At 52.4% G+C, this 24,178-nt stretch overlaps 1 protein-coding gene across 1 annotated transcript in view; it reads left to right on the top strand.

Moving 5' to 3' along the window:
* bahcc1b (BAH domain and coiled-coil containing 1b) overlaps positions 1-24,178 on the top strand; it is a 105,809-nt gene that overhangs the window by 36,036 nt on the left and 45,595 nt on the right. The window contains exon 3 of the mRNA XM_088927734.1: positions 14,243-14,425. Within this exon, the coding sequence (XP_088783860.1) occupies positions 14,243-14,425 (183 nt within the window). The remainder of the gene's footprint in view (positions 1-14,242; positions 14,426-24,178) is intronic.

Below are 24,178 nucleotides of genomic sequence, written 5' to 3'. Positions count from 1 at the left end.
GCGTGGAGGAGAGCGTGCAAGCCCGAAAGTGGGCACGTGTGGTGTTCTTGTGTTTTTAGGCGAGAGCAGAGGAGAGAGTGAGTGTGCGCTGGGAACGCTCTGCCTGGCTGCCCTGCTGTTACAGTGACTCAGCTGTTGGGAAATGCAGGGGAGAGGGTGTGAGAGCCAGTGGACAGAGCTGGTTCTCAAGACAGCCCGCGCCAGCACTGGAACGGAGCAAAGACTTTTACAGTATTTTACTTTTTTTAACACTGCTCCTCGGTTTCCAAGAAGCTGTTAGCCCGGGAAGCGATTTGGCCGTGGCACAAGACATATGTTTACTATCTACCTGGGCCTGGGAACTTCCTTACGCTTAGCCACTGCCGTCCCGCCTTCTCTCTCAGTCTGAAGAGGCGCGAGCGCGGCCTGACGGTGGAGATACCGTGTGAGCAGAGGTCAGAGGTCAGGGGTCAGCGGCCGCCCCTTGACCTGCCACACTCAGACCGGTAGAAATTCTTGGGCTCTCCCTTCTGCGGCAGGGACTAGCAGCGCTGTTCTCGGCTCTCCGCGTGTCTGTCCTTATTCATCAGCGGACCACCCACCTTTCTGTCCCCGGTCGGCCTTTGATGTGGGCGAACATGTGCACCACAGGGCGAGCCAGTTCCCCTGCCTCCTTCGTGCCCTCCAGTGCGGTTTCTCCCATTGCGTTTAACAGGCTCTGCTGCAGCACAGACCTCGGCTCACACAGAGCCCGTCTCTTCAGGCAGAGCACGCAAGGCCGGCCTGGCAAACGAGCGCAAGGAAGCCGTGCGCTGTCTGTCAGCCCACTTCCATCAGGGCACAGTGGTCATCCAGGGAAAAAAAACACTCCCCGAGTTTAACTCCCCCACCACCAGCCTTGCCCTGTAATTTGTCAAAAAGGAGAATTTCCCTCAATAAGAACCATCAGTTTGTGTGCTGTATTCCCCTCAGGACAAAGCCCAGGCATTTGCTCCTCAGCTTTTGTCTGACTAAGACAGCCATCCACGTCAACTGGAACTACTGGTCGTAATTAACATTAGTCATCTTTGTTGCTGCAGAAGATATTAAAGATATTAAAGATTTGCTCACCAGTAGTCCCCCGGCTTTAAACAGAAGCGTTTCCATGAAACATTCTTTTATGTTTTTTACTGGATGTTCTGCATCTTTGTAGTGAGGAAACGTCCCAGGCCTTGTTTGCGCAGCTCCGCAGGGGGTCTGCAACCCAAGATCCCTGTAATCTTGCTCTCCGGGAGCTACTCCAGTTGGGAAGAGTGGAGTACAGTGTAAGTGCTGGGGCCCTGCCTTGCCCTTCGGCTCTGGCCGTTGTGCAAGAAAGTCGTTCTGTCCCATCGATAAACCAGCCTGCAGCCCTCTGTGTTACAACATCTCAGCGTGGATTCGGTCCATGTTGAAAACGTCCTGCTGTTTTGAATTTGTCTTCGGGGTGGAAGGGGGAGAGTTGGAAAGGACTTCTATAGGAAAGGATTTCTTACTTAGGATTTTGCAAGCTGTTGTGTAACTCGCAGGAGACTCTGCTGTATGATGGGATATGCCCTATGGACAGGTTATCCAATAGGCAAATTGCATAAGTGGAGTAACATGCAGATGTTTCAGTGACAGTCCCGCTAAGAGGTACAGGGGTAATGTCTGACAAAAGAATGTCACTGCTTTTTGCCCAGCATTAAAGGTGTTAAGCAAGAGTAAAATCTCTGAACATGGACTCTGGGTGACCGGATCTGAAAACAGGCCCTTGGAGCGAAGTTCTGGCGCTTGTCACTCACCCTGGCCCAGAGGAAGTAGCCAGCACTGTGTGTGGGTTGACAAGGCTGGGAAGAAATGCTCACCACAAAAAAAAAGGATTATAGTAAAAAAAAAAGAAAAATAACATTTATGGCTAAGGCTGCCTCAAAAATAATTTTCCATATCAATGTGACGACACGAGCCCAGTGGGAGACAGATATGATTTACTGCTTTTTTCGTGCCAACGGAAAATCTAATGAGAAGGAAAACAAACTCATGTGACCGGGCTGGCGCTGGCACTGGGCTCGGATCTGGTGTGTGTGGGACATGCTCGCTCTGATGGCTGCCCAGTGCACTCCTGGCACCCGGCTGGGGGAGGGACTGGTCGGGCACAAGTGCAGGATGAGCCGTGACCACGAGCGTGGGGTCTGTAGCGAGCGAGGGCCAGAAAGACCCTGTAGGCCGGCGCTCCACTTACCTTACGCTGCTGCATGTTTGCAGGTTGATGGGAAATAAAAAGGGGGGAATAAACGCAAAAACAGTGTGTCAGAGTTAGGTTGCTCACTCGGGGGGGGGGGGGGGGACTCCTGAATTCTCACGTTTCCGTCCTGAAATAACTCGAGGGGATCGCTTTAAAACTTTTTTTTTCTTGCGTCTGCTGGTGCAGATCCAAGAGCCGATTAAAATTCAGCGCGTGCTACGAGCTGAACGACCAGTTTAGATATTAAAAAGCGTGATGCAACACCTTGCCTGTTAGCATGGAAATAAATGTTCCTCTCAAAATTGAATTGTTCCATCTCTACAGATGGATTCATGCTGGCAGCATTTAATTAGCTGAAATGCAGCTTGCTGAGCATGTTGGTATCTTTCTTTTATCTAGCAGGTTAAAATCAGCATTAATGTGAGATATAATCAGTGCAAACACAGTAAAAATACCTTTGCAGAAAGGCGCGTAAAAGCTAAGGTAAGGTGAAAAGGAAAATGAAGATCTCTCTTGTGGGAGAGTTCTGTATTAAGTCATGTTATTGAAAGACCTAGCCTTATTTGCAGAGCGCTGTTTATATTTATGCTGTATCCATCCAAATATTTAAAAACATTGACTAATGGGGAAAAACCGAAGCAATGCATTCATATTTTATGCTACAGTGAAATGTGAGTTCTGAGCCAGCAGTTTGCACTTTGCCGGGCTTGTCCGTGAGAAAGCAGTTTTACAAGTGTGAGACTGGTTTAGCTGGACAGGCCTGCATTAGCTCAGGATAATTGGACGGATCCTCCGGTGTGAAACCGTTGCTGGTGAGAGCGGAGGCCTTCTGTAACCCTGGAGCCTTGGTCCGTGTGTGGGTGTTGAAAGAAGAAAATGGGATAATAATTCATTTGTCTGGCCTCTTCCTGTTGTTATGCAGCCTCCACTCACACCCTGTTGTGGTATTCACATCTCCAAGGACAGCCATGACTCAAGACTCCCCCACTCCAGTCTGCAGCAGAAAGACCCAGAGCTTGACTATTTATCCGAGCTTTATCTTCAGGACGCTGTAAAGTACCTTGACTGGCTTGGCGTGAATTTGTTTTTCGTCGTGCTCCGGGGCTTATTTTGCTGGGGCTGCTGTGAAGTACCAGCTCCTGAAAGCTATGTTGGTTGGCATTGCTGGTACAGAGCGAGCGAGGGGGAGTCTGTCTAGACGCAATAGAGAAAGAGACATTCTTCTGCTCAGAGGCTGTGGCCTTATCAGTTAATGGCAGGGTTTTCTCAGCACCAACTTAATAAGTTACCCAGCTGTAGCACCTTGGCAATGCAGTGTAGTGTGAATGGAAAGACTGAATTACTTTCAGAGCCCTCTCTGTGCTGAGTACTTACTATACCGGTGGAATTGGATCTTACGTCGGTGTATTCTGTTGCTTTCGAGAATGCAAAGCCGACAGAATTGCATCTATAGTAAGAAAGCTGGGCTCGTGGTCCATAATTTTCTGGACGATTGGCTGTGCAGCTGAGGATCCTGAACTCCAGGTGAGCTCGGGTTCGTATCGCATATTGTGTGCTGGCGCAGTGTGGTGGTCCGGTCCCGTGTCCCTCCAGCACCAACGTGCCAGCTCGAGGTCTGGATGCCTGCTGCTCGAATTGGGATTTCACAGCGCTATTTCTGGGCTGGCACCCGTCTTCCCTCCTACGGCGAAGAAAAGCTCCAAACGTGTTATCCGGTTGAAGTTCCGCTTTGCATGGGTGTGCAAGGTGGCCGGACAGCAGCACGGCCGAAGAGGGGTGTTAAAGCTTGGCGACGCTGGCGTTGTGAAATTACGCTGCAGTGTGAAGGCGAAGGGAGTGTGAGGGACTAGCACAGCGCATTGATTGGGTGCCTGTCAAAAATCTGGTGACATCTTAATTCCCCAATATGGGAAAGGGGCTATTTTTCATCGTTAAGGTTTGCTTGCTGAGGCTGTTTTTCTAGCAAGTTGCTTTCATGCTTGATGCATTTTTATTGCTGTTGAACAAATGAGGCAATGTCCTTATCATTGTCATTGCTGCCTAGCAATGTCAGTGGGTGCTCTGCAGACAGGGGAGTGGGGTTTAACAGACTGAGCGCTCTCTCCTAACCAGCTTCGGCTGGATTCATTAACCACCCCTTAACTTTTTACTGTTGTTTTTATACTTTCACTGCTCGCTGCTGACTTCAGTTATTAAATAATGTATCACTTAAATTGCTTACATCTTCAGTCATCATCACCGCCCGCCCCCCACTTTCACATCTCCCCAAGGCTCCCTTGATGATCATAATGATCATGTTCTTTCCCTTTGCTGATCTGAATAAAACTGGTGGGGTGATTTGGGTATTTGGTGCCAATTTGTTTTTTTTTTTCTCCGTTCTGGAATCTGAACAGGCATCAGAGGTTTGCAATAATAGCATTCAGGGCGTTGACTTGCCTGTATCTCACATTCTGTCATCCATCTTGCCTCTCGTAACTCCCAAAGACTAGACCTACAGTAATTTTGCTCCAAACAGCGCTACATTTTGATCAGAAGCATTGAGTGGGTAGTTTATCTCCTGAAATCTGCAGGCTCTGATTCTGGGATTTGAATCTCACAATGTGTTAAAATACCATTTTAAAAGCTTTGTTAATAAGCCCCTCTGTTCTGCAACCAGGAACAAAGAAACAAGACTACATTTGTAGCTCCCAGTCTCCACAGAGACATGTCGACATTAATATCCTGCAGCAAAATTAAAATTTTATCTGGTATTCAGTGTGATACGTAGATTATATAGAAATTATTCTAATAGTGTACCCTACAATACATTTTCTATTGTCGGTTTTTTTTGTTGCAGTACTTGCAATATTTTATTTTATCCTGCAATATTTATATGCTGCATTAATAATAAAAATGCTGTTGCCCCTCCTAATGGTGTATGGTTACTGGTCCTGCACACAGCCAGCAGCTAGAGGAATGAGTCAGTAAGAAACGGCAGCGAAGGGAGTTTCAGCGAATCCACTTGCCTCGGGTCTGGAGTCCCACCTTGACTTCAGGAAGCGGAGGGAAGTCTGCGAAGCCAGCTGAGCGTGTTCTGGGCTCGTGAAGCGCCACACACGCCCGCTCGCGCTGCACGCTGAGCTGGATCGGAAAGGTGGCTAGGCGTTGTGCTGAGTAATCTTTGCCGAGCTGTTGGGTTTCTGCCTGCCAGGAAGGCCGGCCAGGGGAGGCGGGGGGCTGGGGGGGGCGAGGTAAACACCAGCTCAGCCTCTGGCCAGATGTGGGAGGCGTGCAGCTGTGCGCGCATGGAAGATTTCTTAACCGCCTCTCCCTCTGTGACTGCATTTCCACCCGGACGTTAGCGGCCCCGATTTCGGTGCGTTTTTCTTCTCCTGCACTTGACAGCCAGGCCAGGGAGCCTGGGGCCCGTCCACCTTGGTCTCCCAGCAGCTCCACAGTTCCCACGCCCCCAGCGGGGTGTCTCTGCGGCCCCCGTCTCCCCTCGGCGCTGGCGGCTCGAACCCGGGACCCCTCTGAGTGTCCGTGCGCCCCTGAGCTCCTGTCTGCTCCTCCTCCGCCCCGGCCCGTCGGGAGTGTCCAGGCCGGAGCTCTGGGCTGCACATTCCCCCTCGTCCCACCGGAGTGGCGCGTCCCCCTGCCCTCCTTCCCTCTGGGCCCTCGCTCCTTTTGATCGTCGAGGTCAGCGCCTCGGCAGCCAGGTCGTCCTGAGGGCCCGGAGATGTCCACCTGTTTCTGGGTGCCCCACCCCGTGCCTGCCCCGGATTATAGGATCTTGGCTCCCTGCTCCGGGTGTTGAAGAGGGAATGGAAACCGGCTCTGACCACATCCACCCGACTCAGTGCTCAAACATCCAGTAGGCCGAGGGCCCTGGGCGTGGGCAGCCAGGCGCTGCGCGGTGGTACTGACCTCACTTCCCCCGGCCCCCGCCCCCTCCGCCGCTGGACCCCCTCCAGGACAGCTCCTCTCCTGCTTCTGATCAAAAAAGGGAAGAAAAAGGAAAACTTTCTTGGCAGCTGGGCTTCCCAAGGAAAAGAAGAAAAAAAAATCTGTGGGGTCCAAAGAATTTTTTTTTCTTTCTCCCCCCCCAAAAAAAAAGGTTAGAAAAAATTCCTCCTGCAGCAGTTATTTCCAAACCAACAGGAATTTGGCTACTTGTAACTCTAATGTTTTCAAGATGACTTAGACTTTAAGGAAATCCCCCCTTCGAATTTTTTTTCTTCTTTTCTGTTGTAAGGAACCAGGCAGTGAGTTACTCAACCTTAAAATATCCTGAACGCAGTTGGGCTGCGCTGAGGGGAGTGTTCCAAAGGTGCTGAGCGGCTTTTGCTAAGCTCCGAACTCTCTTTGCCGTTGCTCTAATACAAGGATACAAGTCATTTTGAAACAGTATGTTTCTCTGGGGTAAGTGGCCGATACTGCTTCAGCTCGAGTGTCTGTCACGTCTCACGCCGGTCTGGGAAGCTGCAGCAGGGAAACGGGAGTTCTTCGCAGGGCTGATGTAGCTCTTGGCTTGTGCGCGCGGGCTCCTCGAGTGTGTTTGAACAGACGGGTGAAAAAATCGGTTCTGAAGGCAGCCAAACAGAGCGCCTCTTAATTTGAACCACTTCAAAAATCGGAACAGTTTCTACATCTGGAATTGCTTCCTTTTTTTTTTTTTCCTCCTCAAGTTCAATGAATGAAACGAAACTTTGTGGCTGTTGAGAGCTTTGATAGGTGAGAATGATGCTAATCACAGTGGCTATCATTACCATTTATTTTCTTTTTGATTCCACGAGGCACGGTGAAGCGTATCCAATTTCGGATTCGTTTCTTTTCTCCGAATGATTTAATCTGTCCTGTTCTGTGCTCTCTCGTGCTGCGGAGGACTCCCCAGATTTCCTAGGCTGGCGGGAGTTTTGTTGAGCTGTGGTGCAGGTGTGTCTTCAGACCAGTGAAGGCAGCACAGGATCCCCACACAGCCTGGGTGTTCCTCTTTTCTCCTAGCTCTATGGTTGGGTCAGCTCGGAACCAGGCAGCCCAGGTCTGTCCGAGGGTCTGACTCAGAGCCCTGCCAGTCTGTCGCCCAGTCCTGCCTCTTTGACTTTGTGGCTGTGGGTTCATGGCCTTCTGGAGACTGGCTTGTCACTTTCTGGGCACCTCTGACCATACTGCTAAACATCTTACAGCTCCTGTGATGATAAAAAAACAATTACATTTTTGCCAGTATATACCTATGTGTTACGATCTAGTTTGAGTCTCAAAATGGTTTAGCTAAAGCAGTCAGTGGCTTTGGTTCGCTTTTGTCTGTGTTGCAGATGTCTAAACAATTAGTGGAAATACTGTGTTTATGTGCACCGAACTCAGAAAATAAGTTACATTCCTCTTTTCTAGTACCATTTTTTTTAATCATACGGATACGTTTTATTTGTGTCATGCTGCACTCTGTCTGCTCTTCGGGCTTTCACAACAGAACTGTTTAAAAGCATACTTCTACACGGATAATGAATCATCTAAACCAGATGGGACATAACATGCAGCTTGCTAGAACTCAGAGAGGTCCTTGTTCAAAGCAAAGTACATGCAACTGTGCTCGCTGCAGAGGAACAGACACACCTTCGAGAGCTTGGGCCTTTCCCCCCTGCAGATGTTTGATATCAGACCTGGACCTCTCCCTGGCACAGCTCCATTCCTCCTTCGGAATATTTCTGCGTGCAGGCAGACTGCTTTATAATTGGTTTCCAAATGGCCTCCTGGTTTGCACAGTGGTTAAACGTGGTCAGCGTGCTGCTGACTGGACTTACCAGAGAGCGTGGAAAGAAAGTGGGTGGCGGCAGCCGGAGGGGGGGGTTCGGGGGTGGGCTGGTTGGCTTGTGGAGAAGAGTTGTGCAAGACCTGGTAAGGCCTTGGCAGAAAAAGGCAGTTCCACACCCATGAGCCTGGCAGGTATAAGACCTGATGCCAAGGTGCAGCCTCTGAGAAGGGGTGTCGCACCCCCACACAATCCCTGCACCCTCTTCTAGGTTTTGCGTTTGGCTGGGCAGAGTCGGGGCGGGAGGGAGGGTCTGTTACAGTCCCCCTGTTTTAACTCTTTAATTGGATTAAGCAGCCTTACTGTCAGGGATCATCCAGACCAGCAAGCACAGGACCTGATTGGCCCTAAGCTTTTGCAGAAGTGCACGGTCTGCGCCCCGTTGATAACCCGACGGAGTCAGCCAGTGTGAGCCCTGGCTCTAAGCAGGCTCTTCTGTCCTTTAGCACCAAGCACCAGAACCAGAAAACTGTGCGGGTCTCCTCGTCCGCGTGCTCCCAGCAGCTTCCGGTCATGTTTCAGCCTCGCCTTTTCCTGCGGCTCCGCCATCGCTTCCGACCTCACAGGCAGGGATTCGGCAAAGCAGCAACAACCAGAAACAACTCGCCCGAAAAGCCAAATTCTCCAAAAAATGTTTTTTTTTTGTGTGTGGAGAGGAATAACGCGGGTACGATGGACAGAATCCCAGGTGGAGACGGTGCCCACGCTGTAGAGTTGCCGGCAGCTGCGCTTGTTCCGTTTGCAGGGATGCCCGGAGGAGAGAGGGATAGGGGATAGGCTGCCTGGAATCCCTGTCTGTCTGCTCTTTGATCCAGGGATGGGAATATCCTCACACAGACAGAAACAGCAGCCGCCTTCAACCTGTAATTTTGTTGTTTCATGCGATTGTAGTGTTTTAGGACAAGAAAAGCATCAGCTCTTTGTTCTTACAAAATGAAATGTGACTCAGTTAACTGGTAATTTTGTGCCTTTTTTCCTGTACTTTGCAATTGCAGTAATTAAAGTTTATTACTTAAAAAGGACTGCCATTACTGAATGAATAAATACCAACTGGGGCTCAACAGGAGCTATAAATAACCCTTTCCCCCAGGGTTACATCATGGTTGGTTTTGCGCAGTTTCAAAGCATGCTGTGAAAGAGAGCGTGAGTGTGACTTCTCGGTGTGCAAGAGCGCCAGGCTGCAGTGCAGAAGGCAGTTAGCTTTTGCCTCGCTCAGTGGGTAGAGTGCCGGGCTGCAGGGTGGCAGGGAGTGGGTTTTGTTGACTCAGTGTGGTTTGCCGTGCTAGCGTTGTTGCGATCAAATATTATTGTATTCATTCTGCGCAGCCCCGATCGCTTGAGTTAAGCAAACCCACAGCACGAGTCTGTGGCGGGGCACTCGAGTGCGCGCTTGTAATTTGCGCTTGTTTATGTAAGATTCCGGCGTGCGTCAGTACCCTGAGGTGAGCTCGCAGGCGTCAGGAATGAGGAGCCTGTCCTGGATTAGACTCGAGGCCATGTCTTGCACCTGATGTTTCCGCGCGCGGAGCCCTCGAGCCGGAGCATGCCCCTGCTTCCGCGAGCGAGGCGCAGTCTCGCACTCGTCCCGGCGGCGCGCAGCCTGTCACCGGGCGGGCCGGCTGGAGAGCCCTGGTGGCCAGCCCTGCGCCCTTACCTGGCCCTTACCGCGATCACCTCACTCCTCCCGCTGCCATCTCTCTGCCCGAGGTGCTCTTCTTGTTGTTTTTTTGCAGCTGTGATGTGTGGTTTAAAGGAGCCCCGCGCTCACTTCAGGGTGGCCGTCAATAATGGATGAGGATTAGGGGACTAATTTCAGAGGGCAAACAGGTGCTCTGTACCGCTGTCTGCTGTAACTAATCTGCCCCATTCCGAGGTGTTCTGGGGTGGGGTAGGGTCTGAGGAGACTATCTTTTAGTTGGGGGTGGGGGGGGCACCGACTGAGGTGGGCACATCAGTCTTTGGTCCTTTAGTTACGCGTCTGCTGAGGCCGATGTATCTGTATCTGACAGCGTTTGTAATTGTTATTGGTCTACTGGTCTCGTTCTGTCCGTTCTTTTCGGCGTCCGGGAAAAACAACAAACCGCCCGAGAACGGCCAAGCTTCGAATGACGTGTTGGAGGGTTTTCGGTTCCCTTTCGCTCCCACCTCTCCTCCGGTCACCTCTCCTCTCCTCCGGCCTCCTCTCCTCCGGTCTCCTCTCCTCTCCTCCGGTCACCTCTCCTGTCCTCCAGTCTCCTCTCCTCTCCTCCAGTCACCTCTCCTCCGGTCTCCTCTCCTGTCCTCTGGTCACCTCTCCTGTCCTCCTGTCTCCTGTGGGGTTGCAAGGGTCCTGGCCGGTTCTCCCCGCAGTGGTGCAGTGCGGGCAGTTAGTGAGGCAGACACCTGATAGCCCAGGACGCCTCCCGCTGGTGTGACTCCTGTCTCTTTGTGCCGTGACAAGAACATAAGAACGCTTGCAGACAAGACGGGGCCGCTTTGCTTATCTGGCCCAGGAGGTAGTGGGTGGCTCATCCATCTGTTTCTTGAATGTAGCAGGAGTCGGGCTTGAGCAGCTTGCCTCTCACACAACCCTTCAAGAAGACCAAGGGCAATACCCTTCACTGTGGGTTCCACCAAGACGTTGCTTTCCATGGAGCTACTTCCTGCCCACGTTATTCCCCCATTCCTCACATATCCCCACGTTTCTCAAGACCTACCTCAGCGTGTATTTTTGTTCTTTTGTCTGCAAAAGTGCTCCGGTCTTGTGAACGTGTGATTCTTAGTACCTTCCCCTTTAAAAAGCGATTTTATCAAGAATGGAGAAACACAACAGTATATCCTAATCTGAGGTTTTCTGGGGGATTTCTAGCTCTTTGTAAGCTGTGTTCGTAAGTGATGTGAAGTACCTGAAATGTACGAGGTGCTCTGTGGGAATATTTTGGGCAGTTTTTGTTGCCAGCGTGGTGCAGCACCAGCGTCAACACTGCGCTCCACGGCGCCGGCTCTTCTGTTTCTCCTCGCACCTGAAAGCAGGTGTTACTGAGCCTCCTGTCACTTTAATGAAAGCTATTATTCTTGTCTAATTAATGGGATCACCTTAGTGTTTCGCCCTCGAGACTGATTTATGATCCGGCCATCAGCAGCAGCAGACAAGCCACAGCTCTGTTCCGGCCGCAGGTGAAGGAAGGGACCCGCGCTGAAAAGTCATGCAGTCAAACCTGTGCACAGCCTGCCATGGCCGGCAATGTCAGAAGAGGGCTTTGGCTCGTCGGCTGCAGCTTGCGAATGGCAGCTTTGCTGCATCCCTGAGAGTGCTGATCATGTTATTTTTTTGTGCAACGTCTACAGCTAAGATAATTGCATTGTATTAGTAATGAGTAAAACTTCAAACACCCCTCTTCACTTATCCTACACCACATACGAAGAACTGCACACAAGAGGAGGCCATTCTTCCTGTTGGGCTCTTTTGGTACTTTAGTAACCAAGTTTAATTGAATTTTTCAGAACTCTCCAGACCTGAGACACGTACTGTAAAGCCACTGCACTGAGGCACTTGTAGTGCAGTGGTTTTACAGTACGTGTCTCAGGTCTGGACAGTTTTACCTGTTTAAGCAGGGGTCTCAGGCTCAGCTCTAGAGAGGCTCTGGTGGTTTCTGTTTTGTTTTGCGCTACCTGGGTAGTCAGTTAAACAGTCTGTCTTATTGTTGTCTTTGACATCTATAGGATTTTTCCTTACAGTTTGTTAACTCAGGACATTCACTTCGTTAAAGCTACAGTTACCAATAAAAAAAGCCTTCCAGTCTGGCTGGACGTGCCGTGTTCCAGCTATGCAGTTGAATAATTAGGCCCGCTATGTAACAGGGTGGTCATGGGTCAAACACCGGGAGACACGTGACGAGGTCCTCAGGGAGTGGAGCTCGAGACCCCCGTCTAAAGACGAAGACAGCTGCCTGGGTCTGTTTTCAAGACGGCCTTCTCTTACTTTTGTGGGGTCCCTCGTGGAATCTGTTGGAAGAGACGCCTCCTGACCAGCGAGACCCCCGCCCCCCCCAGTCAGGGCGCGAGTCAGGAGTGAGAGGAGACGGCCTCACCTCTCCTCTCCTCTTGCAGTGGCAGGCCTGGCCGCACAGCAGGCTCTCAAAGTGACGATGGGGGGCGATGGGGGGGGGGACCAGCACTCAGCCCCATAATTGCCAAGTCTCCCTCTCTCCGGAGTTGAAAGGTGTCTGCTGTGCAATTAGGGGAATACGGCGCAAGGAGATCTGACAGTGGAGCCACCTGGAGCTCTGACAGCCACGGAGCATTCCCGCCACTGTTAACCCCGTGTGTGCCGCTGTGTAGCTCCTCTGCAGAGAGCAGCACGGCACTTACTAGCTCTGACGCGGAGCCTGCTCTCCCCTTCCACACAAAGTGTAAAGCCTAAAGCCAGACCGCCATGGTCTCAGAAACACGCAATGCTCATTTGGGAATGAGATTTGTCTCTTTTTTTTTTTACATTTGGGCCGTGTATGCTAGCACAATCTTAACATAAACCATTGCTGTTTTTAATCTTGGTGACGATGGCAGTTAAATAATGAGGATGCACTTTGCAGAGGGATTCAGACCTGCCATCAGCTAGCTTTGTCTCTTTTACTGGCAGCACAGCATAATAAAGAGAACGGATTCTGCTGGCACAACCCTGTTTGTGGACGAAGACAGAAAGCCGGCCTGTGCGGGCGCATTCGGGTCAGCCATGATGCGCTGAGCTCATGTCTGGGGCTCAGGGGCCTGCCCTGCCGCTGTCAGCAGGAACAGCAGTCGAAATCTGCAGCCAGGTGCTGTAGCTGCCTCCTGCAGAGCCACCTAGGAGCGTGCCGCAGGCAGGTGTTTGAGCTGCGCCGAGCTGCCGGGACGCCCAGAGGGATAGACGGGAGTTGTGTGCGTCTGTGTGCGGGGGGAGGCAGTGCTAGATCTGGCCGCAGGGCACTGCACTCCACCCGGATAGCCAGGGTTCGAGGGTCTGTGTACTGGACAGTGCAAAGAGGGAAAAGCACATGAGGAATCCGTGAGAGGGCCTGTAGCTCTGACAGAGACGGAGCAGGGGGCAAGCTGATTGCATGTTTGCATCAATCACAGGGGAGACCCTGCCCTAATTAAAATCCTAGTGTGTCAAATTAATCAGCATGCATGCGCAATTGGAGCCAAACCTACACATCCACAGTAAGCAGTCAGGTGTGGGGTGGGAAAGGCATGACTTCATTTTACATCGTTACACTTAATGTTAAGAGAAGACACTTAAACTAAACTGCAGTCCCAGCTGATCGCATCACTGGGCACACAGCGAGGCCTTGTCCTCTTCCTGGCACTTACAACATACAGTCTTCTTGCTTTGTTTTCTGTGTTTCATTATAAATGAATGAGCCTTCCAAATGGGAAGCTCAGTGTCTGAGAAATGTATTTTGGAGACATTGTCCATCGAGCTTACTAACAAAGAACACCCCCCCCCAGTGGGGAGGTAAATGCACGAATGTCACACTGCAACAACAAAAGCATCTTTCGGTTTGCAGGGCGTCTGAAATCGAGAGCTGTTGTAATGGCTGTTGGTGGCGGTTTTGGTGTGATGATGATGTAGCACTTCCTGTCGCTGAGGCTGCATGATTCCACTGCGGCCGGTCCTACACATACACACCCAGGAACCCCCCCCCACTCACACCCATCAGGGGATTCCTACACAGACGTCTGCCACGAGACCTGGGGCTTTCAGGTCATTGTCTCTGTCTTTGAAGCGCCGTGGGCAGCTTCCTCTTTCTAACGCGCGCTCTGAATCTGAGTGACAGAGGCGGGCTTGCTTCTAGGGTTAGTGTTGCTTTTTTGCATTGCAGTCCTTGGTGACAAGCCCTGCAGTTTAGCTCGTGCGCGGCAGAGTTCTTGCAAGTTTTCGTCTGAGGTGTGGACCCTGTCCTGCAGCCGGGAGCCGGGCCGTCCAGTCGCGGCGCAGGGACAGGGCACGTTCCAATCTCCAGCAGTCCTCCCGTTGCCACATGGTTACAGGTAAATACTAAGGGGGCCCCCGGTCCTGCACTGCTGCAGCGGTTTCTCCTCTGAGCTTTCTGCGCAGCACCTGCCAGCCAGTACAGTAAAACCACAAACCGCTGGAGGCGGGAGGGCTCCCCTCTCGGACATCTTGGAGGCTGTTCTTGTGTAGCACAGGAAAGTGTGTGAGCCGGTCTAACTGTCTTGTCCCTGTCTCTCTCTGTCTCTCTCCCCGGATCCAGGCAGCGGATTGATGGGCAACTCCTCTGCATCCTTCATGGGGACCTTCCTGGCTAGCAGTCTGGGGTCGCCCCCCTCGCACCCGCCCCACCCCTCGGGTCCGCCCTCCTCCCCCTCCGAGCCCTCCTTCCGAGGGGGTCCCCACTCCAGCGCCTCTCAGATCTGGTTCCCCCATTCGCATGAAGGTAAGCTCAGCGCCCCCCGTGGTGGGGGGGGGGAAGGGGTGAGCCTTCTCATCTCCTGCCCGGTGTGGGGTGGGTTGTGCGTGTTTAACGAGTGTTTTAGCGGCTGTGCCGCCCACTCTGTCTGTCACCTGTTCTTTATTAAGGGACAGGGTGGAGCTCTTCAGACAGCGTTGTGGAAGAGATGTTTCTTTTCAAAACAAAAACCCTGCTGTTTCAGAGGTTGCAGGCGGGGCTCCGAGTTCAGGCCCGGATTTAACACCGCGCAGCTCTGCGAGAGTGAGCAGGAGCAAACTGGAAGAACAAGGGGTTTGGATTTCTGGTTTTTATAGCAGTCTTGCCAAGGGGAAGCTTTTATCTTCAGAAAGCGGTGGCTTTCAAGTTGTGTCGTGGTTGCTCGTTTCACTGTAGTGGGGCGCAGTCTCCCCCCCCCCAGTCCTTTTTTTTTGACGAGAAGAAAGCCCTTTGCGCTGAGGCGGACTAAGCAGTCGTGAACCAGACTTGACTCATCTGGGCTGCGGCTGATTTGAAGACCGAACTGCTCTCGGGGCAACTGGTGCAGCCTGGTCATCTGTTCCAAGTGTGCAGCGCTGTGTAAGCAGACGAAGGATTGAGGAAATCTGGTTTTATTTGGGGGCAATGTCGCCTCAAGGCGTCTAGTCTGTCAGCACCGCCGCCGTTGGCTTAAGCTTCTGCAGAGTCTTCAGTAAATACAGGCTCTTGCATAACATCTGATTCCTGATGTTTCCCTTAAGCGCTCGTAAAGTCTGTTTAATTAGTTTGTCTTAAGGTAATCCCAAATTGAGATTTCATATTCATGAAACGCAATGCTTTTTTTTCCCCTCTCTGTTATAGGGGGTTTCTTTTCTTTTTCTTTGGCGTCTCTGTTTTCCGGTCCATCGGCGTCGCGGTGGGCCTCGCTGGGCGTGGAGGGGGTGGAGGTCCGCGGTGCCTTTCCAGGTGCGCGAGATCTGTCCCCCCAGCGCTGCGTCCGGACCCCTGCCTTTTGAGTTTCGCCTCCTCCTCTCGTTATTTTTTTTCTTCCACCAGCGCTCGCTCTGTCCCCGTGCACCCCTGTCCCAGCTGGCGCCCCCGTTTCTCCAGGGCCTGGGGTCGGGTGACGCGCGCGCCGGGCTGTGCCGGCTCGAGGGGGCCGGAGCCCCCCAGTGTCCGCTGAAGCCCGGTGAGGAAATGGTGCTCGTGTGGGCAGCGGTCAGGGCCGGGGCCTCCCCTGCTCGGCGCTGAAGTGCGACTGTGCTGCGGCACAGTGGGAGTTAAGTAGCCTCTGTCCTCCTAGTTGTTGGCAGCTGCCAGAGAAAACAGTAATTGCTGTTGGCAGGCCGCACAGTGGGGCTTTGCTGTTGGCACCCAGCTCTACTGTAACTCAATGACTGAACAAATCTGCTGTGAGAGAGAGAGGGAGGGAGGGAGCTGTAGCTCAACAGAATAATAATAGAGAGCAGAGCCGGGAGAGGGAGAGAGATGTGGTAGAACTGAGTGCGGAAGAAGTGGCAGGGATTATTTAGAGGACGCAGCAAGTGTGAGCGCAGTTGTAGTGGAGAGAGAGAGAGACAGGAGAGGAGCTGGACGAGGCGAGGGAAACTGCTGCTTAAGGATGCGCCTGCCTAGAAGACCCGCGAACCATTTTTGGATTGGTGTCGGCTCGTCCCGCAGCTACTCTCCGAGTTTGCGTTTTCGCCTTTCCTTCCTGGATGTCGGAGGCGGTTTTCGGGAAGGGCTTTGTGTCCTTCCTCCTGCTATGAACGTGTGCCGTGATTTTCCAAGCGGGGCCGGTTTTAGTAAAAACGCAGGCACGTGACGCGCGCATGTTTTAACTGCGTCGTAAACACGTCCTTAAAATAACAGTAATAACAATAATAATAATGGCCGTGATAAAGATGCTGATAATGACGGTGATGATTATTGTGAGAGCGGTGAAAATAATTATCTTTATTATGGCTTAATTGCATATAGCCTTCTAAATGCATGATTGAATCAGGCCCGTTTTCTGATGACATGCAGCAATTCGTCCTTAAGGATAATTGCATATTGTTTTCTGTTTTGCATAAAAAGCATGTTATGAGAATGGGCAATGCAATTACCCAAATCACCCACTTCAGGCTACAGCAGTGTCCCACTGGTAGCGTTGGGCTTTTCCTGACCTACATTCCAGCTGTGACACAGAAGGGAGCTGAAGGCCGGGGAGAGGAGCTCAGACAGAGGCCCCTGGGGCAGAGAGCCTGTGGGCAGCGGTCTTGGGGAGAACAGGGATGGGGTGGTGGGGTTTTCTGGAGGAGTGATCCTGATTTTAATTGTAGGCGATGCTCCAGTCATTGCCCACACGCCCTTCTCCCCTCCTGCCCTCCCCATCTCCCTTTCTCGCTCTCCGCTGGGATTTTTTTTGGAATTCCTCCTTTTCCTTCCCCAAATGCTGGGATCCACTCTTGAGAAACGGACGGGCCTGATCGCAGGAGAGCCCTTTTCCTCTCCCCGGCCAGACGGCAGCTCGCCGCGTCTCAGAATAACCCTTTATGTGCCAGCTCGCGGCAGGAAGAGTGCTGTTAACAGAGTCCCGCCATCTGGAATTCTGTATTTATTGGCTTCCTTTATGAAACCAGATTTTTGCTTTCTTTTTTTTTTGCAAAACCGTTGTAAATCCCACTGCTTATAGCTGGCCTTTTATTGTAAGTGCTTACCATCGTCGGGTGGTTCGTTTTGCTGAGCAAAATAAAGTAGAACAAACCATTTCCAGCACACTTCTCCTTCCCCGAAAGATGTGTTGTGAAAACAAACAGGCGTACAGCAGAAAGGCTAGGCTGCTAGCTCGTGGCTCGTAGGGCCGGGCCTTGTCTGTCTTCTGGGAGAGGTGCAGCATTGATTTTCCTGGTCATGGTGCCACTTAAAAGGTTTTCCCATAGGAGACGTTTGACACCTGAAGAAGGCTCCACAGCCGAAAGGCTGTGTCTCTTTTCTCTTCCTTTCAGCGTGGAATAAACGCTTTTCCTTTGCAAGGCCTGCCATACTCCCTGAACCCAGTAGAGTGGATCATCAGAGAGCTGCCCCTCGCCACCAGCTCTATAGACGCGGCTGGCCATGGTAGGCAATGTGTCCAAGCCACTGGCCGCCAAACCCAGCCGTAGCCCTGCTGCCAATACGCTGTGGGTACCGGCTCCGCGCCGCCCCCTGCTGGCAGCCGTTGGCAGCCGCGGCCTGCGCCGGTGGGGTCTCAGGTGGTTTTGAGTCGGCGCTTCCAGGCAAAGACGTGCTAGCTTTCCCCCCGCCGCAGGTGTCCCCCCACCCTGCAGGGCACGTGACCCACGCTGGGTAAACCGCCCGGCAACGGCTCGCTTCCTGCCCAGCCAACTGACAGCGCCGCTGGGGCGGAGACGGCGCCCCAGCCCCTGCTGTCCCCCAGACATCTGCGGAGCCACGCGCCGCCCCCAAAACCACCGCGCTCTTGTGGCGGAGCGGCGCTTCCGGATCTGGAGAATGAATCTGTTAGCAGTCACACCACACCGCCCCATCGCAGCGATTGTTTTTTTGGGGGGTTTTGGTCACCCTTTTTTTTTGTCAAAACACACGCTTCTCGTTTGAAAGATAAAGCCTCAAGTGTTATCTGACAACTTGATGACCTCGCAACCTCAAATAGAAATGTTGTAACCGCGCTTTCTGTCTCTAGAAATGACTTTGCTGGCACACAGGGTTGAGTCACGTCAGGGCGAGCTGTCAGCCGTTAGTGGTCAGTGGGTCTGGCCTAGTCTGAAGGGGTTATCTTGTCTCGTCACATTTGTCTTGTTCTGTTTTATCTGTCTGTCGTTTTTTTGATGCAAGTTTTACTGTGGTTTCTACTGTCTGATGAGAGGTCTTCGTCCCCACTCTTGGATCGGACTTGGATTTTGGACACTCAGTGATACAGCTGGGCCCGTTTCGTGTTTAATTTCTGATGATTACCGTCATTTTCCACCTTGTGGTGAAGATTCCTATACAACCTGAAAGCACTGGGACTCCTTGTGACCGAGGCTGAAAGCAGCAGTCTGGAAAGTTAGAGATAGGATCACTCTAGTACTGTTGTGTGCTCTGTGATGTACAGATTGTTCATGGCACAGGAAAAATACGGTGTTTGGAATATTGCTTATACTCAAATAAGCAAATCCCCTGGCAAAAAAAAAACCTGCATTAATATTATTAATATGTAACCTTTAAGTTATGCACACACAGGTGTTTATTTAAACCTCAACAATAATCCTTCCTATAAAAATACACAATTCTTTGCCACCATTAAAGATTATCATAACTCCCAAGAGGTGAACCGAGCTGGTGCACAGATCTTTCCTGGGTACTGTGGTAAACAGTCATGATCCCAGTCTTTTTTGTCATCAGACATGTCAGCAGGCATGAAAAGATAAATACATGAGTTCAATACATTTTACTGTTTTGTTTTTTTCCAAATAGATTTTTTTTCTCCTGTGACCCGATCTTACCATTCTATTCCTATTTTCTAAAATGGGACTTTCATTGTTTCTGTGACGGTCTTGGAAAGCTGAGAACGTGGCTCTTTCTGCCTATGTCTGCAGCCTGCTTCGTTCTTTGTCTCTTTCTGTCTCCTTCTGCCCCGTGTGTAAGAGATTCAGATACCCATGTCACCAGTGAATAGGACACCTGTTTCCTGTTCTATATAACGATGATCTGAGTATAGCTACTCATAGAGAGGCTTTGTGAAAGAAAGAACATACTCAGTTCTGGCTTCTGCAGTGAGCGTCGTTTCCACTAGCTCATGCAAGGATACTCTCAGAGAAGGATATGCACGCCGCAGTTACAATAACGGAGGTGAACATACACACAAATCCCACGCTTGCAGGTGTCCCCTTCTCATTCGGATCCTTGGAGATCTGTACACACACAATTTCAGGACCCGCAGGAGCTCATCAGACTCGGCGCAGTCTTGTTACTTACATCTCAGATTTAACGATCCAGTTCTGCTCTTGATTTTAAAAGCTTGTGCACTGAAATGGAAAAAAAAAGGCTGTCCTTGATTCCAAATAGTGCAGAACTGCTACTTTTACTTCCAGCAGAATTCCGGAGGTCTGCACCCTCTGAGTTGCTCCCCCCCCCCCCCCCCACCTTTGCAAGTTGTCCTTGCTTTGTCTGGATGAGCAGGCAGACAACCGCAGGCAGAACGTGGCCCCGTGGCCCTGTGGCCCCAGGGTCAGGAACATCTTCGTCTTGCTCCAGCCAGAGCCCTCCGTAGTAAAAGCTTTAGTTTTTCCTCCAGCGTTGTAGAAGATTTCTTCCCACAGGGCCTCCACCTCTTCGACCCCCCACCGGGCGGCAGGGGGAGCTGGCGACGTGCCCGTTTTCGCCCGGGCTCACCTTTGATGTCACAGCCTGGCGGCGCCGGAAAGCGCCTGGAGACAAGAGGGGCCGCGGACGGCGTGTCTTGTGTCGGCTGGCGCGGCTGACAGCGGCGATTGTTGTGGTGCGCGCGGTGAGAGAGGAGAGAAAGAGGGAGCGCGCAGGAGAGCGTGCAAGGAGTTAAGAGGCAGCCCGCTGGCGAACGCCCCCCCCCACACACACACACACACCCCCCCCCCTCGCCATCTCGCTCTCAGCCACTCCTGCGGCTGCAGAGCTGAGCTCCGCCATATCGCGACAGGCTGCTGGTCAGGTCCATATGGACCCTCGCTGGTTGGAGGTCGGTCCCCACCCCCTTACCCCTGCAAATCTCCCAACCCCCGACCCACACACCCCCATCCAACCCTCTCCCCCCCCCCACAGTTAAATAAAAATCAGGAAAGAAGGAGAAATCCTGCACCCAAGCCCCAGCATGCCAGCTGCCAGTTGGCCTCAATCCAAAGTTAGCAGCTGGAGCTCTGCCAGTGCCGAGAGCCATGCCAGCCAACCCCCCCCCCCCTCGCCCCCCTCGCCTCTCTCTCAGTCTCCCTTCACCCTCCTCTCCTCCATCTTTCCTCTCCTTGTGCTCTTTCCTCTGTCTGTCCGCTGGCTTCCCCGCTCGTCCGTCTGCTCGGCGATGTCCTCCACCCCTCTCGCTCTTGGCCCATCTGACTCCATCCCTCATCCCTCCTCCCTCCTCCCTCCTCCCTTCTGTTTCGCACTCCCCCGTTTTTTTCTTCCCCCCCCCGTGCTTCCTCACTCTCGCTCACTCCGTCGCTTTTTCTCAATTAGCGGAGCTGACTGGCGGGTTTGTCTCCAGTCTTGCCTCCCAGACCCCCCCTCCGTCTCCCGACTCAGCACAAACACCTCTTCCCTCCTCTCGCTCTTTCCCATCCCTGCTGCCCGGCTGCTCTCCGGAGCTGTGTGGGGCTCAGTCCGATGGGAAAACGCAAGGCAACAGGATGGATTCGTTTCTTCTTCGGTAGATTCCCAAGTTTCCCACCTGCGGCCCCTCACCACCTCTCTCCCAGCTCTGCTCTGAACAGATCCAGCGCAAGCGGTCTGCCAGGTAGAATTCGCTAAGCGTGTGTCTGTTTGCACGTTTTCCCAAGCCGTGCTAAGCTCGCGCGCCGAGGAATTGAGCCTGAGACTGTGGGAACGAGGTGAAACGATGTGGAGAACCCGTCTCCCAAAGAGAAGAGGAAGGTGTCGGAGAGTGAAAACGAAGACGTCCTGCGCTTGAAGCCGGCAGTCCCCGAGCTTCGGCCGTGTATTTGGTTTTGCTTGTTTTCTGAGTGCTTAGCACAGCCTTGTGGAACTTTTCTGCGATTGTTGTGGGTTTTTTTTCTCTCTTGTGCAGCGCTGCACTGTAGAGGGGTGATTCCATAATTTACCTTTACAGGGAGTGCGGTAATTGGGCCCTGGAGATGGGGATGGTGGTGGGGGGGGGTTCTGCAAGACAATAAATTTATTAAGAAGGCCTGCCACCCCCTGCCCGATTTCCCTGAGCTCTTATGCCTCCAGTGCCGGGGACAATAGCGGGGATGTAAAAGCCTCGAACTGACAGGTGGATGAAAGGCAGCCGTAATGTCTAACCGCTTAGCGTTCCCGAGGGGGCTGTTGGGATAGGAGGGCTAGTGGAAGTCAGTTTAAGAAAAACATGAATTGTAAAGGGAGTGGAGAGAAGGAGGGGAGGAACTGGTGGGGGTGGGGGGGAGGGAGCGTTGGGGGTGGGCGGGGAGGGGGGGCAGAGAGATTCATTAGCCACCTTTTTTCTTCATGTCAGAAACCAGCTGGCCTCGGTTTCTCTCTAGGTAAAGCAAGGTAATAAAACTGGGAAAAGGACGCCGTAGCCGAGGGGAGGGGGGGGGGTACCTGTGGCTGCGTTCACCCTCTCTGCCTCCCGCCGTGTTTAACCCACAGGCCGCCGCCAGGTCTGCCCCCAGTCCCGTCTCAACTCTGCGTTAACTCGTTCGGGGACAGCTCATTTCCTTTCACAGACCCGCCCTCTAATAGCAGTCTGTCTCTCAGTGAGCTTGCGTGCAGAATCATTTCCCGTGGGCTGGCTCGGCGAGTTGGCTGTGTGTGTTCCGTCCACCTATGAGCTGATCGGGGGCCAAAGGAATCCCTTTTCCCTGACCTGGTCCTCGTCTGGCGTCCGGGCGGCGTGTGGCCGTCGCAGGCCGCTCTGGCTCGTCTGTGGCGTCTGAAGGCTGCTGGGGAAGCCGTGCCTGTACCGGTGGCCGCTCGGGCAGGTGCAGGGGCGTGCTGTCATACAGCCGGGTGCCGTGCCTGCAGGTGTGCGGTTGCTGAAGGAGGGTGGGGGGTGGTGGGGGGGGGTTGTCTGCCAGCCCTCGGGAGGTCTCTCTCACGGAGCCGGGATCAGACTGCCTCTCCTTTACCTCTTCATTAGCTCGGAGCTTGGAGCGCAGGTGTTCGGGAGCCTGGATTACCTGCACTCCGGAGGGGGATCATCCCTGGGGCCAGCTGGGGCTGGGCTCGAACGCTGACTCGCCTGCCGCTATCTGCACCCTCGTTTCTTTGTATTGCATGAAGTCGGGTCAAGTTTCAGTCTGGAAGCCAAACTGCCGTAAAAATGAGGCCAGGTCACTGCTGACCCTGCAGGTCTTTTGCAACCAGTTGCCCGAGTTCCAGGACTGTCTGGAATACTATATGTAACAATGGTTTTGTGATGCATTCTGTTTGCTTGGAGGAGAAGCTTTGTGCTGTCTAGCCCTGGAAACCACAGATGGGACAGGGTAACTCAAGGAAGGGGGAAGGAAGGTTATTTCTTGGAGGAAAAAATCAATCACTGATTCAGAGGCTTGAGACTGCTGTTCTGACTACCGTAGCTTGCCTGGAAACTTTGTCCTTACGGGGGAAGGCAGACTTCCCTTGCTCCACTCTGCGGGCTCTTTCAGGGGAATCGTTCTCTCTGAAAGCCGCTGTGTAAAGACGTGGCACGACGCGGAGGCGAGCGTATGTTTCAAAAAGTGTAGGGGAAGAAAATACAAGCCCAGTCAGTGAGTGGTGTCCTAGCAGCGCTTGGAGATCTTGCTGTTGATAGGGATTCAGTCTCGCAAGACCAGGAATCGGCTTTAACCTTGAAGCTGGGGGGGCAGGAGGCAGGGGACTGGGGCCGATTCCGTCGTGTCTGGGTGCCTTTCTCCAGTGCCACGATAATTGGCTGCATCCAGCACAAGAAGAGCCTGGCTGAGTTTATTACACATCATTAGACTCTGATTGCTTTTAGATTGTCATGTGCCCTTTGTCTAATTGTTGCCATTTAAATTAATTGCTTTGAGCGAGTGCATCTGTATGTGAGGGGGTGTTTGGGGGTGGGGGGGGGGGGGGGATGAGGCAGGGGGTGCAGAGAAGGTTCCCCGATTTGTTTTCTTTTGTCATTGAGTTCTGTTGACATGAGGGGACAGGGCAGAGAGTCACCTCTGCAGGGCAGGATTTTAACATTTCCTCTTTGGTGGAGGAGGGTAGGTAAGGCACCCCTGTGGCTCAGCCGATGAAGGTGCATGCTGACAGCAGAGGCTAGAGCACCCCTGGGAGAAGGGATGGGATGAGCCTGTCTGTGTGAGTGGCCGCGGTGGCTTGGAGGCTGCCGGCAGGTTCACAGTGACATCAGCGAGCAACGCGCCTCTCCTCCTATGGGCACAGACTCTCCTGCCAGGCGCTGTGGAGCTCTCAGCCTGTCACTTGATGAGTGGCTCTGCAGGTGGGCTCGTTCGCATGTCTGTTTCTCCAGGAGTCATCGCCGGATAAGATCTTTAAAACGACTGGGGATTCTAATACAAGTGCTTTTACGACAGAAAATAACCAGGGGGCGATTTCAGACCTTTTAATAACCATAAAACTTTCTTTGGGTTTCCCATGTGAAAGACCCGCCTTCAAACACATTCTGCCATGGATCGTCTGGAGCATGTGGCTGAATCCTTCATTATCCCATCCCAGACAAGGCCACACAGCGTCCTCATTTTTTTTTTGAAGGGGCAGCAATCAAACCGTATTTTTCTGTCTGCAGAATTGAAGGAAAAAGATAAAAGGTCTGATGTCCCCCAGTAGGCATAAATTTGTTTGAAAAGCGTGACATCTGATTCGCTGACCTCACAAAGTCTTTGTTGCCCAAGCTCCAAGTCGATCCTGTGACTCAGCTGTGTGTAGCGGCGGCAGCACGGTGTCAGCACTCTGCTAAACCTTCCGATGTGTCTTCAGCAGCATCTTTTCTTCAGATTAAGGATGGGCTGATGAGTTTGCAGGACGTTAAAATGAGCAGCGTTTTGGCGCCACCGAACTGGAGCTATCAACCCTAGACAGCCTGTGGCGTGAAAGGGGATTCGTGTCCTTAGTGCTTTT

The sequence above is a fragment of the Atractosteus spatula genome, chromosome 11 (genome assembly GCF_055471065.1).
Source record: "Atractosteus spatula isolate fAtrSpa1 chromosome 11, fAtrSpa1.hap1, whole genome shotgun sequence".
In the NCBI taxonomy this organism is placed as follows: Eukaryota; Metazoa; Chordata; class Actinopteri; order Semionotiformes; family Lepisosteidae; genus Atractosteus; species Atractosteus spatula.
This window is presented reverse-complemented; position numbering and strand designations above follow the sequence as displayed.